This window comes from Phascolarctos cinereus, unplaced genomic scaffold, assembly GCF_003287225.1.
Source record: "Phascolarctos cinereus isolate Bilbo 61053 unplaced genomic scaffold, phaCin_HiC Scaffold_4;HRSCAF=312, whole genome shotgun sequence".
In the NCBI taxonomy this organism is placed as follows: domain Eukaryota; kingdom Metazoa; phylum Chordata; class Mammalia; order Diprotodontia; family Phascolarctidae; genus Phascolarctos; species Phascolarctos cinereus.
The window spans coordinates 696,121,044-696,139,705 of record NW_027555847.1 but is presented as its reverse complement, the minus strand read 5'-3'; the positions used below and the strand labels follow the sequence as shown (position 1 = coordinate 696,139,705).

General features: G+C 46.6%; 1 protein-coding gene across 1 annotated transcript in view; it reads right to left on the bottom strand.

Moving 5' to 3' along the window:
- PITPNM2 (phosphatidylinositol transfer protein membrane associated 2) overlaps positions 1-18,662 on the bottom strand; it is a 159,623-nt gene that overhangs the window by 68,874 nt on the left and 72,087 nt on the right. Inside the window, 2 exon segments of the mRNA XM_078154267.1 lie at positions 6,585-6,706; positions 8,491-8,705. Of these exon segments, the coding sequence (XP_078010393.1) occupies positions 6,585-6,706; positions 8,491-8,705 (337 nt within the window).

The following is an 18,662-nucleotide window of genomic DNA, read 5'->3' as shown; positions in this document are numbered from 1 at the left end:
AACCTAGTGCCTCTGTTTTCTCATCTCTAGAATTAGGCAGCTAGGTGGCACAGTGGATAGAGTTCTGGGCCAGGAAGATCTGAATTCAAATCCAGCCTCAGACACTTCCTAGCTGGGTTACCCTGGGCAAGTTGCTTCACTCTGCCTCAGTTTCCTCATCTGTAAAATGAGCTGGAGAAGGAAACGGCAAACCACTCCAGTACCGCTGCCAAGAAAACCCCAAATGGGGTCATGAAGAGTTGGACAGGACTGAACAACAACAAAAATGGGGATAATATTAGCACCTACTTTTCAGGGCTGTTGTGAGGATTAAATGAGGTAATACCATAAAGTGCATAGCGCAGTGCCTGGCACACAGAAGTATCTTAATAAATGCTTATTTCCTTCCCTCCCTCCCTCCTTCCTTTCTCTCTCTCTCTCTCTTTCTTCTTTCTTTCTTTCTTTCTTTCTTTCTTTCTTTCTTTCTTTCTTTCTTCCTTCCTTCCTTTCTCTTTCCTTCCTTCCTTCCTCCCTCCCTCCCTCCCCCCCTCCCCCCTTCCTTCCTCCTCCCCTCCTCCCCCTCCCTCCCTCCCTCCTCCCTCCCTTCCTCCCTTCCTTCCTTCCTTCCTTCCTTCCTTCCTTCCTTCCTTCCTTCCTTCTTCCTTCCTTCCTTCCTTCCTCCCTCCTCCCTTCCTTCCTTCTCTCCCTCCTCCCTCCTCCCTCCCTCCCTCCTCCCTTCCCTTCCTTCCTCCCTTCCTCCCTCCCTCTTCCTTCCTTCCTCCTCCCTCCCTCCTTCCTTTCCCTCCTCCCTCCCTCCCTCCCCCTCCTCCCTCCCTTCCTTCCTTCCTTCCTTTCCTTCCTTCCTTCCTTCCTTCCTTCCTTCCTTCCTTCCTTCCTTCCTTCCTCCCTCCCTCCTCCCCCCTCCTCCTCCCTCCCTCCCCCCCCTCCCTCCCTCCCTCCCTCCCTCCTTCCTTCCTCCCTTCCTCCCTTCCTTCCTTCCTCCCTCCCCCCTTCCTCCCTCCCTTCCTTCCTCCTCCCTTCCTTCCTTCCTCCCCTTCCTTCCTTCCTCCCTTCCTTCCTTCCTCCCTCCCTCCCTGCCTCCCTTCCTCCCTCCCTTCCTCCCTCCCTCCCTTCCTTCCTTCCTTCCTTCCTTCCTTCTTATTACACACAATATATTGCCCCACTAGAGCTCACTGAGGGCAGGCACTATCACAGAATAAACAAACACTTGTTGGCTGATAGCATCTATTTCCCTATATCCCTTGGCTGGGGAGGATCACGGGATTTAAATCGAGGAGGGACCTGAGAAATCACCCAATCCGCTCCTCTCAATTTGCAGATGAGGAAACTGAGGCCCAGGGAAGTGAGGTCACATCAGATGAGCTCCTGGCACAGTCAGGAGTGCCCCTTTTCAGACAGGTGGACAATACACCCTGATCAGGCACTTGCAAGGTGAGGTGCTAGGCACTCTGCAGGAGCCATCATTCCATACTTTTTTTTTTCCTTTTTTTTTTTTTTTGGCAAAGCAGTGGGGTTAAGTGACTTGCCCAGGGTCACATAGGTAGTGGGTGTTATGTGTCTGAGGCCGGATTTGAACTCAGGTCCTCCTGACTCCAGGGCCAATGCTCTATCCACTGCACCACCTAGTTGCCCCCCCTCCATACTTTTTACCCAGCTGAACAAATCTGCAGCTGAAAGGGACGTCAGAAGCCCATCTTGGCCAAGTCCTTCATTCCACTATACGGCCCCCACTTTTCTTTTCTGTTTTTTTTCTTTTGTTCGGGGTTAAATGACTTGCCCAAGGTCACATAGCTGGTAAGTGTCAAGTGTCTGAGGTTGGATTTGAACTCAGGTTCTCCTGACTCCAGGGCCGGTGCTCTATCCACTATACCACCTAGCTGCCCCCCACTTTTCTTTTCTGATCCCACTCCTTTTCAGAAGGTCCTCTGAAAAATCATCTCTCCACTTGCTAAGACAACAGTCTCAACTCCCTGCCACTTCCTAATTCTTTGACTCCGGACCATCTCTTTGCTCTTCCTCCCTGGGTCTCACTGCTTCTAAACCAGAGACATCTCAGTAGGCTCTCCGAATGGCGGAGGGCTTGCAGCCAAGAGGGATGTTCCCTGCTTCTTGGGAGGGTTCAGGCAGCTCCTTTCCTGCTATCTCCTGGCACGGCTCAGAACCTCTGAACACTCACTGCCCACCGCGGGAGCCCGCAGAGGGAGTAGACGGGGAGCCTCCCTGCGTAGACACAAAGTGCCCTGGTACAGGGTGGGCAGGGGGCACTGGACAGAGGAAGCCCGGCTCTTTGAGGGAAATGTCGCCGGAAGAATCCCAGGCATGCTGGCCAGGGCGTCACCCGGAGACTCCACGGAGCCGTCCTTCCAGCAGGGGAGGAGACAGGCCCATCCCATTGCTCCTAAAGGCCAAGAAGAGGGCTGGGCATTGTGTCTCTGCCAGGAGGCCCTCGAGCCTGGTGCAAGGGCCCTCAGTGATCAGCCAGTCCAACCTGTTATTTTATGGAGGGGTAGCTATGGCTCAGACAGCAGATGACTCACGCAGTTCATTAGTGGCCCAGCCAGACCTCGAACCCAGGATTTCTGACTTCTAGTCTAGTCTAGTCAGTGCTCTTTGCATTATAGATTTTCCTTCTGTAGCAAGCCAAAACTCAGGGTTGTGGAGGAAGAACACACATATTTAAGAGAAATGGTCTTGGAAATGTTCCCCATCTCCCACCTCTGTGCCTTTGTGCAGGTGGTGCCCTCATATCCGGAAAGCACTTCTTCCAAGCTGGACAAAGTAAACCAAAGCCTGGACTTGGACAGACCTGGGCTCAAATCTAGGTAAGTCACTAATCTCTCTGAGCCTCAGTTTCCTCATCTATGAAACGGGGCTAATCATAGCATTTGCCCCATAGGACTGCTGGGATGCCTTTTTGTCATGCTTAAAGCCCTACACACATGGGAGCTTTCGAATTCCTACTTCCTGTCAAAGCGCAGGTCAGGGGCCATGCAGCAATGGGCCAGCACAGACTAGCAGATGAGACTCTGGGAGCTCTAGATTCAAATCCTCCCTTATTCACTAGCTGGCATTCTTGCTATCTGTAAGTCACACTTTTTGCTCTGTACGTACTTAGGTGCATCCACGTTGGACCCCTTTCCAGCAGAATGTAAACTCCTTGAGGGGCCTGGCTGTTTCCTTTTTGGGGAAGCTGGGTGGCCCAGTGGATAAAGTGGAGTCGGGGTTCAAATCCTGCCTCAGACACTTACTAGCTGTGTGACCCTGGGCAAGTCACTTCACCCTGTTTGCCTCAGTTTCCTCCTCTGTAAAATGGGCATCATAATAATAGCACCTACCCCACAAGGTTGTTGTAAGGAGCAAATGAAATAGTAATTGGAAAGTGCTTAACGCAGTGCCTGGCACATAGTAAGCGCTATGTAAATGTTAGCTATTTTTTTTTTACATTTAATTTTTATTTTATTTTTTCCTCAATGACATGTAAACAAAAAAATTTTAACGTTCCTTTTTAAAAAAATTTTGACTTCCCGAATCGCTATCACTTATTTTTACCTTCCATTGAGTTTTGTTTCCTCTTTCTGATGGTTCCTCCTATTGGTTTTGATTTTTACTTACAACTTCACTAATGTGAAAATATGTTTCATGGGTATGTAAATGTAAAGCCTATATCAGATTGTGTACCGTCTGGGGGAGGGTGGGGGGGAGGGAGGGAGGGAGAGAAAAATTTTCAACCCAAAAGCGTATGGAAGTGCTTGTTGATAAATCAAAATAGATTAATAAAATTTAAAATAAAATTTTGACTTCCTAATTCGCTCCCTCCCTCTCTCTCCTCTTCTTGAGAAGCCAAGCAATTTGATACAGATTATATATGTGCAGTCATGCAGAACATTTCCATATTAGCCATGTTACAAAGGAAAATAGGAACCAAAAAAATCAAGAATTATAAAAGTCAAAAAAGCATGGTTGGCTATTATTATTATTATTATTACTATTTACAGTGGTAGAGGGCATTTCCTCACTTGTCAGTTTCTCTCCTCCTTGTCTCTTTCCCCGATGACTGCCTTGCAGCAGATGCTTAACAAATATAGTGAATTAGGAAAGGACCCTGTTAGCCAGCCAGACAGACACCCACACTTTCTGGGTGCCGTGGGGTTAGACACATATAGGCCACAGGCCCATCCCACCAGAATGGAATGTAGGACAGGGGTTTGAGAGCCAGGGCAGGAAGATAATCAAAGACAAATTTCACCAGTTTACAGTGTTATTGAGGGAGGGGACAGACAGTAAACAGCCCAGTCAAGAGGGGGCAACATGGTGTAGTGGATAGCGCGTCCTGAGTTAATGTCAAAGAGACCTGGGTTTGAATCCTGTCTGTGATACTGACTAGCTCTGGGTAAATAAATCAATAGCTCTGAGCCTCCATTTTTCTCATTTGCACAATGGGATGATAGCAACTGTAAAAGCTACTTGGCAATGTTGTTGTGCGGGCAGGCAGATGTTTCAGCAGACAGAACACTGGGCCTGAAGTCAGGAAGACCTGAGTTCAAAGACAGCCTCACTTACTAGGTGTGTGACTCTGGACAAGTTACTTAACCCTATTTGCCTCAGTTTCCTCATCTTCCTGAGTTCAAATCTTGCCTCAGACATTTTCAGAGCTGTGACCCTGGGCAAATCCTGTTTGCCTCAGTTTCCTCATCTGTAAAATGAGCTGGAGAAGGAAATGGCAAACCACTCCAGTGTCTCTGCCAAGAAAACCCCCGAATGACAGAACAGTAATGTTGTTATGAGGCTCAAACAAGCTGCCACTCAGCCAACTTTAAAGGCCTACGGAGACGTCAGTTATCATTACTATTAATACACTAACCTGCAGCCTTCACTTCCCTTGCCCAACTTGAGAGAACCTTTTGGGTAGGTGGGAACATCCTTTTCTTTCCTTTTTTTAGGCCTAGGCAATGGGGTTAAGTGACTTGCCCAGGGTCACACAGCTATAAAGTGTTATGTGTTTGAATCCGGATTTGAACTCAGGTCCTCCTGACGCCAGGGCCGGTGCTCTGTCCACTGTGCTGGGAACATCTTTTCTAGCGGAGCTCAGGAAATAAGACAGTGCCTGGCCTGGGAGCCTGCATGTCCAGAGCTCTGATTACAGACCCTGCTTCCTTAGGGAGCCAGGCTGTGCACAGGGCAAGGGGAGAAAGCCACAGAGATCAATGAGGAGGTACAGGTTTAGAGTCTGATCCAGCTCCCGAGTTTGAGAGAGGCATGGAGGTGAAGTGGTTTGCCCAAGGCCACACAGTGACAAAGCCAAGATTTGAATCCAGGCTTTCTCTTTTCCAAATCCAGGGCATTTTTCCTCTTTCCTCCCATGCTGCCTCTCTGCCAAATATCTCTGGAAAGGGACTTTAGGTGGTATGATAAGGAACCTGTTTAGTTTGAAAGCAAACAGCTGTTACTGGGTGAAAGGTAGTGAAACCTGGGCTTCTGGGATTTAGGAAACTAGCTTAGGCTTTCTCTAGGCATGGCAAACTGAGAATAGATTTCCTCTTCCTGAATTTTTCCTCTTCTGCTCTTTGGGAATACTCTGGAGGCCCTACAGTTCTATCAGTGTCCCCACCAAACATATGGTGCCTAGCACACAGGATTCTGGAAAGAGCATTGTGGGATTGTCACCTCCCCAGGGTCTCCAAGGCAATTCCATCCATTCAGTCCAAGTTGGCATGAGCTCATCTTGCAGCCGAGTCCCACGGCATGGAGATTCTGGGGTCCAAGATCTAAGCTTGTGAGGGACCTCAAAGGCCATCTAGCCACACCCCTTCATTTTACAGATGAGGAAACAGGCCCACACAGGGACTTTCAGATTGTGCTATCAGAGATTTAGAGTTGGGAGGGACCCCAGAGGTCACACAGGGCAACTTTCTCATTTTTCAGATCAGGAAACTGAGGCCCAGAGAGGTGATCTGACCCAGGTTACGCAGGGAGTAGGCAGTTTCTGAAGCCCGAGTTAACTAATTCCACTCCTACTGCTCTTGCCACTGTCCTTAGAGGCAGTTAAATGGTCGGGAAGAACTGAGTTCAAATTGTGCCTTCAAATATTTGCTAACAGTGAGACCCTGGGCAAATCACATCATCCCTCTGGCTTTAGTTTTCTCATCTGCAAACAGAGCTAATAATACTCACAAAGTTGTGAGTATCAAGATAATTTAGGGAAAACACTGTATAAATCTTAAAGCATTATATAAATGGGAATTATTACTACTACTACCATTACTACTATCACCACTACTACCACCACTACCACCACCACCACCACCACCACCACCACCACCACTACTACTACTACTACTACTGCTACTATCACTACTCACTACTTACTACTATTATTATTACTACCACACAGGCCAAAAGTTAACTAAAAAACCCCATTCAGAAGAGTTTTGTAGCATCAGGAACATATTTAGCTGGAGAGAGACCCCTGCCTGGCAGCCTGGACCTCCTTCACTCACCAGACTTCTTTGGTTGCTTGTGTCAGGGGGAGTAGGTGGGTAGGGGAGGCAGGGGAGGGTGTCTAGGACCTGGCAGGAAATAGTTACCCAGTATGGTCTGTCTCTTTTCCATAGGAGAGAGGCTGAACACGTTGGCACTGTCTCCTGCGTCGGGTTTATAAAAAGTTTCAATATCAATGGAGAACTTCTCCACAAAAGGGCACGTATACCTGTGGGGGAGGAGAAGACAACAGCAGAAGTGAGTCTCCCGGTGTGAAGGCTCTGAACCACGAGTGAGGGGAATCAGCAGGGATGGCTCCTGACTCTCTGGAGGAAGGACTGTGAGAGGATGGGCCCATAACACAGACCAGAGTATGGGGGAGGTGGGGGTTCCTGCAGATCTGAGGGAGCCCCCGCTCCCAGGGACACAGAATGTTGAGCTAAAATCTAGCAATGGACCCCCATCCTCCTTCACCCTCCTCTTCTAGACACAAGGTCAGTGTGAATGGTGGAGCCAGCAGAGGGTAGGGTGGGTCCTAGTCCTGGGGAGAGGCTTCTCTGAACCAGAATCCCTCCTCTTCCTTAGGGCCCTACTGACCCCAAGGTTTCTTGGGCTATCTACAAATCCATCTGGCAGGCAAAGTGTGGTATAACAGAGTTAATGAAAGGTTGGCGCCTGAGGGGATGGAGGGAAGAGGCTCCCGTGCCACATGAAAGTGCTGAGAGCAAGGAGGTCACTGGATCATAGATTTAGGGATGCATGGGGACCTTAGAACCTGTCAATAAATAATAATCATAAGCAGCTAGCATCGTAAAGCACTTGGCACAAACATGCCCTCTTTACGGTGGAAAGTTGGCTGTTTATGGACCTGGAGGCACAAAAGTTCACTCCATGGGATTTCTTAATATCTCTCTGGGTCCCAGTCCTAGTAAAGAAAGGTCACTGGAAAGAGGTGGGTCACGGGGTAGCTAGGTGGTGCAGTGGATAAAGCCCTGGCCCTGGAGTCAGGAGGATCTGAGTTCAAATCTGGCCTCAGACACTTGACACTTACTAGCTGTGTGACCCTGGGGAAGTCACTGAACCCCACTGCCTAGCAAAAAACAAAACAAAATAAAACAAAACAAAAAAAAGAGGTAGGTCACTCCACCAGTGTCTGAAACACAAAGTCCCTAAGATAAGATAAGATGAGAGATAAGATAAAAATGGAGGCACAGGGCACTGCAGGGACTGAGGTAGAAGCAAAACGTCCCTCCTTTTTCCCTCTGTGGGCCTTCCCAGTTCTGACATTCTGGAGTTCCAGTGTATCACCCAGGTGCCATATTCTGTGCTCCAAGGCTCTTCTCAGCTCTAACATTCCCTGTGCTAAGGGCTCTTCAGGATCTAATTTTTTTTGGGAGGCAATCAGAGCTAGGTGACTTGCCCAGGGTCACACAGCTAGTAAATGTCTGAGGCTAGATTTGAACTCATGTCCTCTTAACTTCAGGGCTGGTGCTTCATCCACTGTACCATCTAGCTGCCCCCTCAGGATCTAAAATTCTGTGACTGATTCTTCCCGGGCCAGTGGGATCTTCAGTATCCAAGGTTAGAAAGTCTATTCAATAACTCCCCTGCCTCTATACGGTAATCTCTTTCCCACACCCCACAATATCATTTTGCATGTAGTGCAATGCCTAGCATTGCAAGTGCTTGAGAAATGTTAGTTGTTTTATTTATTTATTTGTTTGTTTGTTTTTTAGGCATTTGGGATTAAGTGACTGTGTTTGGTCTGAGGCCAAATTTGAACTCAGTCCTCCTGACTTCAGGGCCGGTGCTCTATCCACTGTGCCACCTCGCTGCCCCCAAAATGTTAGTTGATTGATACTGGTGGAGTTCACAGACCATTTTGAGGTCGGTAGACAACTCTGCAATATGGCGGCCGTCACTGGTTTGACAAACCAGGGGCTGGTTACTGATGTGTGAATGGAGGGTGGGTGTGAAGGGTGACTTCTGCCCTCTAGCCCTATGTGCACGCACCTCGTCCTGGTGTAGGGGTAAGCATTCCAGGATTCCTCTTCCACCCGCAAGGCTGCCTTGGGCAGGATAGAGCGGAACCAGCTGGGGATGTGCATGCCAATATGGTACACCTTGTGTGTGTACTGGCCAGCACCCCCCGGCCCGTCGGTGTACGGCCGGTTCTCCAGGATCTCTACCCCGCTGCCTTCACCACACGTCTCCTCACGGCTCTTTTTCTGCAAAGACACACAGGTATGCGTTAACATGTGACTCATTCCCAGAGCCCAGGTCCTTCTCTCTGGCAGGCAGGCGGGAGTTAAGGGGCTCCCAGCGACCAGAAAGCACTTGGCAGGCCTCAAGAGGCCTGTAAGTGGCCACTGCATCCTGGTAGAGGCAAGCCCGAGTTCCCAGGCGCTGCTCACACAGGGAAGTTGAGTGGGGCTCTGAAGTGGAGTGCTCATCAAACCTGATGCCACACATTAGTGCTGTGCCTGGCTGTGGATGTTACAGAGCAGAGGACAGTGAAATCCATCAGAGCGGTGCCTGTGGTGATGGGGGCTGACCGCTTTGAGGATGAGTCCCCCCAAGCACAGATCACAGGATTCAGAGCTGGGAAACATCTTCGAAGTCACAAGGACCAACTCCTCATTTAACCATGGAGAGGCCTTGGGGGATCAAGAGACTCATCTAAGAATCACAGACTGCAAATTTGGAACTAATGCCTCATTTTAAGATGAGGAAACTGAGGCCTGAAGAGAGGAAGTGAATTGGCCAGGGTTAAAGAGGGTAAGCGGGGGCAGCTAGGTGGCACAATGGATAGTGCACCAGCCCTGGAGTTAGGAGGGCCTGAGTTCAAATCCAGCCCCAGACACTTACTAGCTATAAGTGACCCTGGGTAAGTAACTTGACCCCAACTACCTTTTAAAAAAAGTATAACTGAAGGTCCAAGATTCGAACCCAGGACTTGAGACTTCTAGAGTCAAGAAAAGTCAACAAGCATTGATTTCTCTCTCTCTCTCTCTCTCTCTTTCTTTCTTTTGTGAAGCAATTGGGATTAAGTGACTTGCCCAAAGTCACATGGCTAGTGAATATTATGTGGATTTGAACTCAGGTCCTGCTGACTCCAGGGCTGGTGCTCTCTCCACTGAGCCACCCAGCTGCCCCCACAAGCATTGATTAATGTGGCAGGCACCGGGCCGAGTGCTGGGAACACAAATATGAGTTAGTTACTCTTTCTACTTAATCATCCTGCCTCCCCAGGTAGCCTTCAACATCTGTAGCCTGAGTTTCACCTTCCCTCTTGTCAGTGCTGAACCTGGTCACCTCCTGGCGATGGGTGATTACTGCTCTGTGCCAGTGCCCTCAGTGATCACACCACGTCACAAACTGCTACATGATGGAGATGAGCTCAGGGTGGGTAAGTTTGTCACATCTGAGGGGCCTGGCCATGATAGCAGCAGCCTTGCAGGTCACGGACCTCTAATGGACCAGAGGGTCTCGTGTGTACAAAAGGGACTGTCTGTGCCAGGGAGAGGAGGCAAAGTCCCTTCCCAGAGTCCCCTGTCTTGGGCAAGAGCAGAGTGAGGGATGGATGCCATGTACCAAGCAGGGCTGTTGGGAGGCTACAAAGTGCCCCAGAACCCTTCAAAGCCCTAGAGACTGGTAAGCTACTCCCAGCAGGTCAAGATGAAGGGCAGGGGTTCAAGAACACAGCAGGGTTACAGAGGAAGAAGCAAGATGCCTGGTTAGGAGGCACTCTTAAAGACACGAATTCTGGAGGCAGTGCAGGCCTGTTGAGGATGCTACACAGAGCATTTATTTGATCTACCTACACAATAGTCCATAAAAACTGAACATAAAGGACAAGGCAGCCAGTGACTTAGCCCAAGAATGCTCCTCTCTAAATCCCATTAAAGTCTCACTGGCAAGTTGTGTCCAACCTTTGGGGACCCCTTTTGGTGTCTTCTTGGCAAAGATACTGGAATGGTTTGCCATTTCCTTTTCCAGCTCATTTTACAGTAGAGGAAACGGAGACAAACAGGGTGAAGTGACTTGCCCAGGGTCACACAGCTAATAAGTGTCTGAGGCTGGATTTGAACTCATGTCTTCCTAACTCCAAAGCTGGAGCTCTATCCACTGAGCCACCTAGCTGCCCCCTCTACATACATTATCTTGTGTGGGCCTCAGACACAACAACCCTGTAAGGTTGGCATGGCAACCCCATTTTAATGGTAATGATATGCCCACCTCCAGTAAGCACTGGGAAGTGTACTTCAAACCCAGGTCTTTGGGATTTCCAGTTTAGCGCCTATCGAGAGAGAACCCTTTAGTGTCCTCCAGACAGTTTACAAAGAACATGGCCCAGCATTTCCACCCCCAGAAGTTTTGAAATCACAGAACTCCTTACATCTGGCCACAGAGACAATCTCATTCAACTCTCACTGTTCTGTAGAAGCTCTCGGGGTCTTAAGTGTCCCACAAGCTCTACAAGCTGGCAGCTTGATGTAGGCTCTTGGGTCACAATAAGGGCCTTCCAGGAATAAGGAGATGAGAGTCCCACTGCACTGTTGCCACGGTCAGACCTCATCTGGAGAACCGTGTTCAGCTCTGGGCACTACAATTTAAGAAGGAACTTGCTAAGCTAAGTCCTTTTTTTTTTATATGAAGAATAGCTGGGGAAACTGAGGAAGTTGAGCATAGAGGAGAGGACTCCCAGGCAAGGCAGCGAAGTATTCCTTAAGTGCTCTACCCCATTAGACTGTAAGCTCCTCGAGGGCAAGGCCATGTATGCCCAGCATTTAGCACAGAGCACAGTACACAGTAGGTGCTTAATAAATGCCTATTAGCCAACAGGCTGACTAGCTTCCTCTGGGCGAGGCATGGTGCTGACAGGTGGGTTCTTCAACTCTGCAGGGCTGTCGTATGGAGAGCGGATAAAACTTACCCTGTTTGGCCCCGGAGGGAGAAACCAGGAGCAATGTGGGGTGGAGGGGAGGGAGAGAGAAGTGCAAGGACTCCAACTGAGGCTAGATGTAGAGGAAAATTTCTTAATCCAAGCAGCCCTAAAGTGGGATAGGTTTCCCTGAGAGGGGGTGGACTTCCCTGCCTCTGAGGTCTCCGAGCAGAGAATGACCACTCAATTCAATATGCTGTCATGGAAATTGGGGTATGGGTCAGACTAAAGGGACAGTGATGGAATAAAAAAAAAATAACAACAATAATAATAGCTTTATGTAATATATAAAATATATTTTATATAATTTTGTATAACAACATTTATGTATCACCTACTATATTGGGCAGCTAGGTGGTGCAACGGAGGGAATGCCAGACCTAGAGTCAGGAAAACCTGAGTTCAAATCTGGCCTCAGACACTTGACTCTTTGCAAGTCACTTCACCTACCTGCCTCAGTTTCTTCATTTGTAAAATGAGGATAGCAACAGCATCTACCTCCCAGGTTTGTTGTAAGGACAAAATTAAATAATACTTATAAAGTGCGTAGTACGGTGCCTGGCCAATAGTACGTGTTATACAAATGTTAGCTATGACTGTTATTAGGATTGTATGTGTGGGATGAGTGAAGGTGAGGAGTCAAAGACGACAGCAAGATTGTGAGGCCAGGTGCCTGAGAGGATGGTCATGCCCTCAATAGTAAAAAGGAAGTTTGGAAGAGTGAAGGGTTGGTGGGGGGGGGAGGAAATGAGTTCTGTTTTGGATGTATCGAGTCAAGATGTCTATAGGACATCCAAGATGTCTGAGAGGCAGCGAAAGCGAGGTGGCATAGTGGATAGGGCACCAACCCTGGAGTTAGGAGGGACTGAGTTCAAATCTGGCCTCAGCCGCTAGCTGTGTGATGCTGGATAAGTCATTTAACCCCAAATGCCTCCAAAAAAAAAGGAAGGGGGGCAGTTGGCAATGTAGGACTTGGAGCTCAGAAGAGAGAAGAGGGCTGGATATAGAGACCTGGGGATCATTACCAAAGAGATCAAAGATGAGAGAACCATGTGAAATAGTATACACACACACACATATATACATATATAATACATATATATATATAGAGAGAGAGAGAGAGAGAGAGGGAATGAGAGAGAAGAGAGAGAGAGAGAGAGAGAGAGAGAGAGAGAGAGAGAGAAAGAATGAGAGAGAGAGAGGAAAGAGAGAGAGAGGAGAGAGAGAGAGAGGCAGATATGAGGAACCAGGACAGATCTTGGAGGACATCTATATTAAGTGGGAAGTGAAAGAGGCTGAGAAGGAACAGATGCCTCTCACCAAGGCTTTGCAGAGGGCATGAAGAATGTGGGGCTTGGCCTCCACACCAGGCCAGGAGGAGTTGGTTTAAATACTATGGAATGTGGGAGCCAGCTGGTTGGGAGTCCCTAAGTAGTCACCATGACTGCTCACAGAGAGCTGGGACCCAAACATAGACCAACTGCATGCTGGGAGCCAGTACAAGGGGATCACCTCTGGAATTTCTTGGTGTGGCTCAGCTGGCCTCATGCCAGGGCTGGCCCAGCCCAGCAAGCTGCCTCCAGCCTCCTTCTGGACTGTCCCGGCTTCTCAGGCCCTCCCCAGCCTCCTTCGGCTCATCTCGGGTAGCTGTGTTCAGGATGCTTATTGCTAGCTTTTCTCTAGTACAGACGATGACGTGCCCCTCTCTAGCTCAAGTAATAGCATTAAATCACTTGGGGGGGAAGGGGAGTAGGAAGCTGGGCACACAGATGCCCTGAGATTAGCAAGAATGCCAGGTACTTAAAGGCTTCTATTAAGATAAATCTCCTGGCACTGGGGCATAAACACAGGATGGACGCGTGACCTGCTGGCAACAATTAGGGAATTAATAATCTAACCCCATTTGTCACAAGCCAAGGCAGTGGGCAGGGACTCCCAGAAGCAGCTGAAAGTGCCCCCCGTCATTCCTCCATTAAGGAAGGGGTGCAAGAGGGTTGAGATAGTTTTCATCTCCTGAATGATGATTTCTCTCTGGAAGAAGGCAAAGTTGGAATCTGCCTGGAAAAAGTGGCACAGTTGAGAGGCAGGTAAAACTATGGTCGATTTCTGAGAGGGCTCAGAGTTAAACCTTCCCTAGCCTCAGTTGTCAAATCTGAAAAATGAGAAGGTTTGACAAAATCGGTATGGAAATCCCTATGATTCAATAGGGTTGGCGGTGAATAATGGTTTGGGTGAACAGAGCAAGGAAGGATGGATTGCCTGGGAAAATAAATCCACAAAGCATTTATTAGGGACCTATTGTATTCAAGACAATACATGGGAAACAAAAAAAGGAGAAGCCAAGTTGTGGAGGACTTGAAATGGCTTCTCCTGCCTTTTCAGTCTTATTTCATGTTATTAGCTCCCCTTTCACAAACTCTCAGTTCTAATCAAAACAGCCACCTCCACCTTCCATCTACCCTTTGCAATAGGTCATCCCTTCCATGCCTGGAGGCATTCCCTCCTCACCCACACTTTGCAAAGGCTTTAACCACCTGGGACAACAGGTATTAATGCTCTCACTCTCTTTTATCTCCTTTTATATATACTTTAAATTTGAGAGGAATTGCAGTATAGCAGAGAGAAGGAAGAACTGAATCTGAATCCCATCCAGGACACTTACTCGGTGTGATACATTAAAATAGCATTAGGAACTCCATTTTGCCCTTCTTCACCATTTTGTGAAGTTAAGTTTTAACTTCTTTTAAGTTGTCAGATTTCAAGGAAATCATAGAACTACTTCCCCCCCTTTCCCACTGTGACCTGATTTTGGGGAAAGTCTTGAGCCTCTCTACTAACAAGAAATAAGGTGACAATCCCTATATTCATTTTTGTTCTTTTTTAAACTCCCTCCAACCTTGAATAACTGTAGAAACCAAGGTTCAGGGTCCTTGTGTTTACTGAGAGCCTTGGAATCAGTTTGTTTTGCAATTGCATGCTTTGCTGAATAAATTATTGTCTGGGTATAATTACTCAATGTCTTTATTCCACCGTAACAGTTATGGCAGCCATGAAGGGATTAGGACTGCAGGTCTCCATGTTAGAGTGGATTATATCTTTGCAGAAAGAACACCTTAGGATGCTCTCATAACATTTCATCTCAAAGGACTGTCCTTTCCTGGACCTTCATGTCCTCATCCGCTACATCTAGATGGTACCTCCTTGGAGGTGAGTGATCCCTGATGAAGGTACCACAGGTACTGGCTCTAGTAAGCTGATGGATATCCCCTTATGGGAGTTCTTATTGGCCTGAGAACAGGGAAAACTTCTCATTCAGAAGGGGATGGCTATGGATAGGGCTCTAAGAAGTCAGGGAGGGAAGAAGAGAGGGAGAAGGAAGACCATGGCACTCTTAAGAAACCATTTTGTAGGGAAAAATCAGAAAAGAAGAATACTATTGTGCTATAAGAAACGATGAGCAGGCGGACTTCAGATAAACCTGGAAAGGCTTATATGAACTGATGCTGAGTGAACCAGGAGAATGTTATACACAGTAACAGCCACATTGTGTGATGACTGACTTTGATAGACTTGGCTCTTCTCAGCGATGTAATGATCTAAGACAACTCCAAAAGACTCACAATGGAAAATGCTATCCACATCCAGAGAAAGAACCTTGGAGTCTGAATGCACAGGGAAGCATACTATTTGCTCTCCTTTTCTTTTGTTGTTTTGTTTTATTGCTTCATTCTCGTGTGGTCCCTCCCATCAGTTCTAATTCTTCTTTACATCATGACTAATGGGAAAATATGCTTAATGTGAATGTATAAGTAGAGTCTATATCAGATTGCATGCTGTTTGGGGGGAGGAGTGGGAGGGAGAGAAAATTTAAAACTCATAATCTTATGGAGGTGAATGTTGAAAACTAAAAATAAATCAATCAATTTTTAAAAATATATAAAAAGAAAAAAAGAGAAAAATCAGAAAAGAAGGGCAGAGTTTCAAAACAACTCTCCCAGATATTGATAACATCAAGCAGAAACTTACTCTCACAGGCTTTTTGATCAAACTTTTGGTGGAAAATAGGAAGAAAAATTTTGCCAGCAAAGTGCTACTATATGTCTGTCTCGTTGTACTGTCTGTGTCTTGTGTCTTGCTAAATTCAACTAATTTCTTCCTGTGGCCTGAACAGTCAAAAGAAAAAGAGTATAAAAAGTGAAAACTTTTCTGAGGAAAGATAGTATCTATCTGTCTCTGCATTTCTAACTCTGGTCAAGTTGGAGAAGCAAAGAAGAGACACAGATAAGACCCGAAGGAATCTTTGTTCCTAGTCTGTAGAAATTCAAGGTGTTGTAAACCAATTAGAAACTAAATTTGTGACTGAAATACAGTTTCTCTACTGTGAATTTCCAAATTGTGGTTTGAATGTTTCTATAAATGCTAAAATGTTTTAGTGAGTTTTGGGGATACTATTTCATAGACTTTGTTTTAAGGAAAAATAAGAATGAATTTCTGTGAAAGTACATAGAAACAGCACTTAGAGTTTATCACTCTTTCCCTAGAGAATGGCAAATTTATTGTTTTAGTGCATAGAAGGAAGGTGATTTTCACTGATTAGAGAAAAGGAAAAAAATATGTTTGCAGTTTAAATTTAAGAATTGCTTATTATTAACCCTTTCTTATCATGAAAAGAGAAAACTTGTTTAAATCAGGCAGCAACTTAAAAGTAAATAGAATTTAATTTGGAAGACTGTTTTGTGTTACTACTGTATTTTCTCCTATGAATGATATAACAAAACTTAACTGTTTAGACAAATTAGAAGCAAAGTCAACAAAAGGTATTAGAATAGATCATGTATTTGTAAGCTTTTAAGAACCTCAAAGGCAACAGTATTGCAATTAATTAGTATTGTGTAATAAAACCCTATGCTAAATTGTAAAAGAAAAATTCAGTGGAGTAAAGATTAGTTTCTATAGGTAGTCTGGGATATGATTGGAAGAAAAAGATCAGAGGAATTAAAAAGAGAAGTGTCGGATCAGAATATGGAAAAGAAAAAACAAAGGGGCAATTTTGAAAGGCTTCAATCAAAGTCCACTGTAGGGAAATAAAAAGAAAGGAAGGAAGAAAGTTTAAGCAAGTAGGGATAAGAAGAAATGGGTAGAAAGTTAAGAAAACTCCCCCCATCCCTCCTGAATTGACCAATTTTTAAAAACACAAAGTTGTCAAATCCAATCCTTGTACTTTACAGACAAGGAAACTGAGACAGGAAGAGGTTAAATGACTTGCACAAGGTTACACAGCTGGTATGTGTTTGAGGTGGGATTTGAACTCAGGTCTTCCTGACTCTTAAGTATGGTACCTAGCCTCTTTTCTTTCTAAACTTTTTTTTATTAGCTAGGAAACCATCAACAAAGAATAATATTTCTATGTGTAAAGAAGGCTGGAAAAAGAGGATTGCATATGAAACTTTGAATTTATTACATATTATATATATGTTATATATATATATATATACACATATATAATAGATAAATTATTTGCAATAGTTTCAGAGTTTCATATCACACATATGTGCATAAGTAATAGATGAGTTAGAGGCAGCTAGGTGGCACATAGATAAAGCGTTGAGTCTGGAATTGGGAAGACCTGAGTTAAAATCCAACCTCAGAGGGCAGCTCAGACACTTGACACTTACTAGCTGTGTGACCCTGGACAAGTCACTTAACCCCATTGCCTAGCCCCCCCCCAAAAAAAAATCCAACCTCAGACACTTATAGGCTGTGTGACCTTGAGCAAGTCACACAGTTTCCTCAGACTGTAGAATGGCGATACTTCCCAGGGTTGCTGTGAGGTTCAAGTGAGATAATATTTGCAAAGCCCTTAGCACAGTGCCTGGCACACAGAAGGTGTTACATAAATGCTAGCTGCTATTATTATGATTACTGATGTTGTTGCTATAGAACTGAGGTCTTTCTGGGTCTGGGGCTCTAGATATTGCACCACTCAGCTGAGTGATTTATAGCCAGAGTATGCGGATATTCATGACTCCTCTCTGTGCCCCCTCGGGGAAGTCACCTGCCCCGTCTGACCCTCAGTTTGAGCCTCTGCCAAAATGAAGGGGTCTGACCAGTCAGCCTCTTAGGGGCCTTCTTGCCTTCCAGCATTTGGAACAGTATCTGGCACACAGTAAGCACTTAATAAATGCTCTCTCCATCTAAATCTCTGAATCCATGACCCTGGTATCCTCAGACATTAGCTTGCTTCCCCATTCTGCCACCTAAGACCTGGGTCACCACAAGAAAGCTACTGAACCTATCTTGGCCTCACTTTACTCCTCTGTAAAATGAGGGAGTTGGGGAAGAGATGATCCCCTGTGAGCCTAATGCACTTATCACGATAAATGCTGTGCATTTATTTAGTACTGTGATTGACATTTCTTTCTTATCTCCTTCTTGGGCTGTGGCCTCCATCAGGACAAGGGCCTCCAAACTCTTGTAGCTGCCCTACCATAATCAATGTTTACTGGGGTTTGAATCATTTGGGGGCTCATGACCCACATCGTACAGCTTTTATTTTCAGTTTCCTCCCCTCCCCGTTCCCTCTCTCAGCATCCCCCTCCTTTTCCAATCTTGCTGTGCACACCCTCCCGGGCACCTCTACCCAAAACCCCATTGGGATATAAAAAGCCCCGCTCTGGCTGGGGCGTGAGTCAGCCTCTGGGTTGTGTGAGCGGCTCCTTCTCCGTCATTAGATCTGACATCTAATTCATTACAAGCAGGAAGCCCTCAGCAGTGCAGAGAGGGAAGGTGGCTGCCTAGGACATAGCCCCGCTCCCTGGCTGGACGGAGGCCTCCCAAGCCAAACAGCTCAGCAGCCCACCCTGTACCCCTTCCCCCTAACCAAGTCCCCTTCCCTCTAGGACACAGCTAATAGAAACACCTTTTCACCTGCATATTCCAGGGCTACTCTAATTATACACCTCAAGGTGTTAATTACTTTGCTCCTGGAGGGATTTTTGACTACCTGCGTGACCTTTCTCAGGTCACTCAACCTCTGTGGGCCTCACTTTCCCTTTCTATACCATGAAGAGACTGGATCAGCTGGTCCCTCAGGCACCTTTCCAGTTCTGGCAATCGGTGACTCCTGCTCAGGAAGGAGGCAGGGGGTAGGGGAGAGCTGAGGAGTGAGTTAGAGGCTGGCAGCTCTCAGTATTCCAGGGGGGAGTGAAGGCTGATAGGCCTATGGAGCCTTCTGGAACAA